The sequence below is a fragment of the Humulus lupulus genome, chromosome 9 (genome assembly GCF_963169125.1).
Source record: "Humulus lupulus chromosome 9, drHumLupu1.1, whole genome shotgun sequence".
NCBI lineage: Eukaryota > Viridiplantae > Streptophyta > Magnoliopsida > Rosales > Cannabaceae > Humulus > Humulus lupulus.
In genome coordinates this window covers 157,322,246-157,325,840 of record NC_084801.1, presented here as the reverse complement: position 1 = coordinate 157,325,840, position 3,595 = coordinate 157,322,246, and the positions used below count along the sequence as shown (strand labels likewise).

The 3,595-nt window shown below is 38.3% G+C and overlaps 1 protein-coding gene across 1 annotated transcript; it reads left to right on the top strand.

Annotated features, from left to right (window-relative positions):
- Window positions 1-723: 723 nt before the first annotated feature.
- LOC133800215 (uncharacterized) lies at window positions 724-1,371 on the top strand. Its single transcript, XM_062238169.1, has 2 exons — window positions 724-1,114; window positions 1,196-1,371. The coding sequence occupies exons 1-2, from the start codon at window positions 724-726 to the stop codon at window positions 1,369-1,371; spliced, it is 567 nt and encodes a 188-aa protein (XP_062094153.1).
- The last annotated feature ends 2,224 nt before the right edge of the window (window positions 1,372-3,595 follow it).

Sequence of the window (3,595 nt, the reverse complement as noted above, 5' to 3'; positions counted from 1 at the left end):
CCCCCTAATTGCCTTTAGGGGTAGAATGGTCATTTCCTGATTCCCGCTAATTCCTCAAGTTATCCTACCAATTCTCATTTAATCACGACATGTTCAAATAATTACCAAATACCTACTCGTTACTCAATAGACCTCAAATATACATTAACTTCCCAAAATACCCCTAGGCTCGCCCCGAGCCGAGTATTAAACCCTATTGTGACTATTCCGCCAATCTGCTCACTAGGATCGCCTCGAGCCGTATTATGCAAATATATCAACATGATAATGTGGTGTCAAGCATTTACTCGCATATAATAACATTTATGCCCGCAACGGACCAATATTACAAATATGCCCCAACTATCAAGAATGGGTCCGCATTCATATTTAATACTCATAAACATGCATATAATCATACTCACATTATCATATATATCATGCATGCCACGTAGTCACACATTTAATCAATTAATCATACATATATCCAGTTATGCCCTTCCGGCACACTAATCAAGGCACTAAACCCTATTATTATTTTTGGGATGTTACAACTACGTGTCTAAATGGGTAGAAGCGATTGCAACTAGAGCAGATAATTAAAAAGTAGTGGTGAATTTCATTCGCTCCAACATTTTTGTGTGATTTGGTACACCCAAGGCTATACTTAGAGATCGAGGCACTCATGTTTGCAACAAGAGTATAGAAGCATTGCTTTGCCTCTATAGTGTAATTCACAAGGTGATGACTACTTATCACCCACAAGCCAGTGGGCAAGTAGAGGTTTCTAGCCGAGAAGTCAAATCGATTCTTGAGAAGACCGTGAATCCAACCCAGAAAGATTGGAGTGCAAGGCTTGACGATGCCTTATGGGCTTATTGCACGACATATAAAACACCTATCGGTATGTCACTGCATCTGTTGGTGTATGGGAAGCCTTGCCATCTATTGGTAGAGTTAGAGCATAAGGCTTGGTGGGTTGTGAAGAAGTGTAACATGGACATGGTTGCTGCAGGACAACAACGATTACTTAAATTGCAGGTGTTAGAAGAAATTCACAATGAGGCATATGAGAGTTCGAAGATCTACAAGGAGAAGACCAAAGTGTTTCATGATAAGCATATTCTTCGAAAGAGTTTTGTGGAAGGCCAAAAAGTGCTAATGTATCACTTTTGCCTTAAACTCTTTCCAGGGAAACTAAAGTCTTGATGGTTAGGTCCATTCATTGTCACCAAGGTCTTTGCTCGTGGAGCAGTAGAAGTTACAAGCCCAAGTACCAGAAATTCTTTCGAGGTGAATGGTCATAGATTGAAGCCATATTACGAATCGATGGAGGAAGAACAAGCTACTATGATTCACCTCGTCGATTTGAAATATGTGGATGAAGAGTGAAGCTTCAAAGTTGAGCTAGCGATGTTAAACTTAGCTATTGTGTAAATTTTAGTTTTAGTTTTATTTATTTTTAGTTTGAAAATTTTATTTTATTTTTAGTTTGTAAAATTAAACCGTGAATTTTTTTTAAAAAAAAACCAAAATGGTGTTCTAGGGCTCTAGGCCACGACCAACACTTTTGTTGGCAGCGACCTAATTCCAAAAAAAAAATCACTTGAGGAACCAGGAGGTTTTGGCCCAGTCCCTACACATCAGGAGTCCAGGCCGCGACAAGTAAAAACCCAGGCTGTGGCCAGAGCCTGAATTCTACCTATATATATATTTTCTCTCCTTTTCCTCTTTCTTCTCAAACACTTCCACTTACACAACTCTTCCTCTCCACACATCAAATTTCTTTCCTCTCCAATCCAAAATCACCACTCTCACCATCAAATTTCCAAACCACACAATCAATCATATATCATTTCTTCTCTTACATTCACTTTCAATCCTCCTTCTTCAACATTTTTTTCTTTACCCCATTTTTCTCCAAAACCCTAAATCCGAAAATCCTAACTAAAATCCAATTTTTGGTGATGACTTCCTTGGGTTTTTGACAACTCTTCATATTAAGCTTGGAATCATCTTGTTCAAGTAAGTACATTTTCTTCATTGTCACTTGAAGAATATTTGGGTTTATTTGGGGATTTCGAAATTTGATCTTTTATTTGAAGATTTGTGATATTGTAGTTGATATTGAGCATGTATTGGTTGTGAGTTGTGATTTTTGGGAAGGTTGTTATTAGTACACACTTGTTTTTCACTTGAATTTTTTTTGCGCACAAGGTGTTCGATAAAATGCTTCAGTGAATAATTGTTGTGTTTTGGAGTGAAGTTAGTGGAAAAATTAGGAGAAAATTGTTGTGAGGTACATTGGTGAAGATAGTTGCTGTGTTTGCATTATTTTTGCTATCACCATCGGGATTTCTCTAAGCTTAAACTACAAATAGTAAGCATCTTTGGTAATTGGTATTGGAATGACACCAAAAATAATTTGAAAGGATCCAAGTGCGTCATCTTCTGCTCCAGAAATTACATATGACTCGAACAAGTTTGTGTTAGAAAAAACTTTTAATGCTTATAAAGCAGCTCTTGTGAAAGGAAAATCATGGGTTACAGAAAGAGGATTTGATTTAGATATGACTGATTTCCCATCTATTATGGCACAAATTGAGAAAAGGAAATGGAAAACATTGCGCCACTCCAGCCTATTGTTCAAGAATTCTATGCAAATGTTGTGGAGCATGCTAATAATAAAGTCATAGTTCGTGGCATTCCTGTTAGTTACTCAGTCGCTGCTATTAAAAATTTCTATAAACTCCGAGACATACATGATGATGAGTTTAGTCAACTAGAGAAGGATCTAGACTTGGATGCTATCATAACAACTCTGGGAGTCCATCCAGGTGCTAAATGGAAAACATTTGAAAATGACCAACTAAGCAAGTTCAAGGATAAATTTATGGATTTAAATTCCAAGGCTTGGCATAGGTTCATTGGGGCCAATCACATGCCAACGAAGCATTTTGGTGATGTTGATATTGCGTATGGTGCACTTATCTATGCTATTGTAAAAGTAAAATCAATTGATGTGGGGAAAGTTATTAAGTCTTCCATCAACAAGAGCATGAAATATGTGCAAAATGCCTTTTATCATCCCCAACTCATCACTGCACTATGTGCTAAAGCTGGGGTAGTATGGGATGATATTGAAGAGTTGTTGTTCCCTATGCACATATTGGATAAATCTAACATCCTACGCCTGTTTCCAAAGGACAAGATTGAAGCTAGTTCTTCTGCCCCAGCACCAATTCAACCTCCAACTGGGAGAGGGAGGAGTCTCACTGACCGCGTGGGCACTGTGGAGCAAGAGCTTTACTACACTCGCCTTGATTTACAAGCCCATCGCACTGAATTTCATGAACATCAACAAAGAATGGTGGAGTGGGCCAGTTATTAAGATCTATGTTTTCAGATGCATGCAACTAGTATTGGAGTAAACATGTCTGATTATCCTCCACACCAAACTAGTTGCGGCCATATCCTCCACCGATCCCAATGCCACAAGAGATTGCCAATGACTTCCATGGCGAGGAGCAACTTGGAGACATTCTTCCTCAGATGGACATGCCTGACCAGTGACATTATTTTGAGGAAGTTTTTTTTTCTTTCATTTGCTTTTACT

What these genes read in the sequence shown, in the direction of transcription:
- LOC133800215 (XM_062238169.1), top strand. Translation starts at nt 724, where the DNA reads ATGACTACTTATCACCCACAAGCCAGTGGGCAAGTAGAGGTTTCTAGC. An exon ending in TAAGCATATTCTTCGAAAGA is followed by an intron (nt 1,115 to 1,195) that starts GTTTTGTGGAAG and finishes CTTGATGGTTAG; the next exon opens with GTCCATTCATTGTCACCAAG.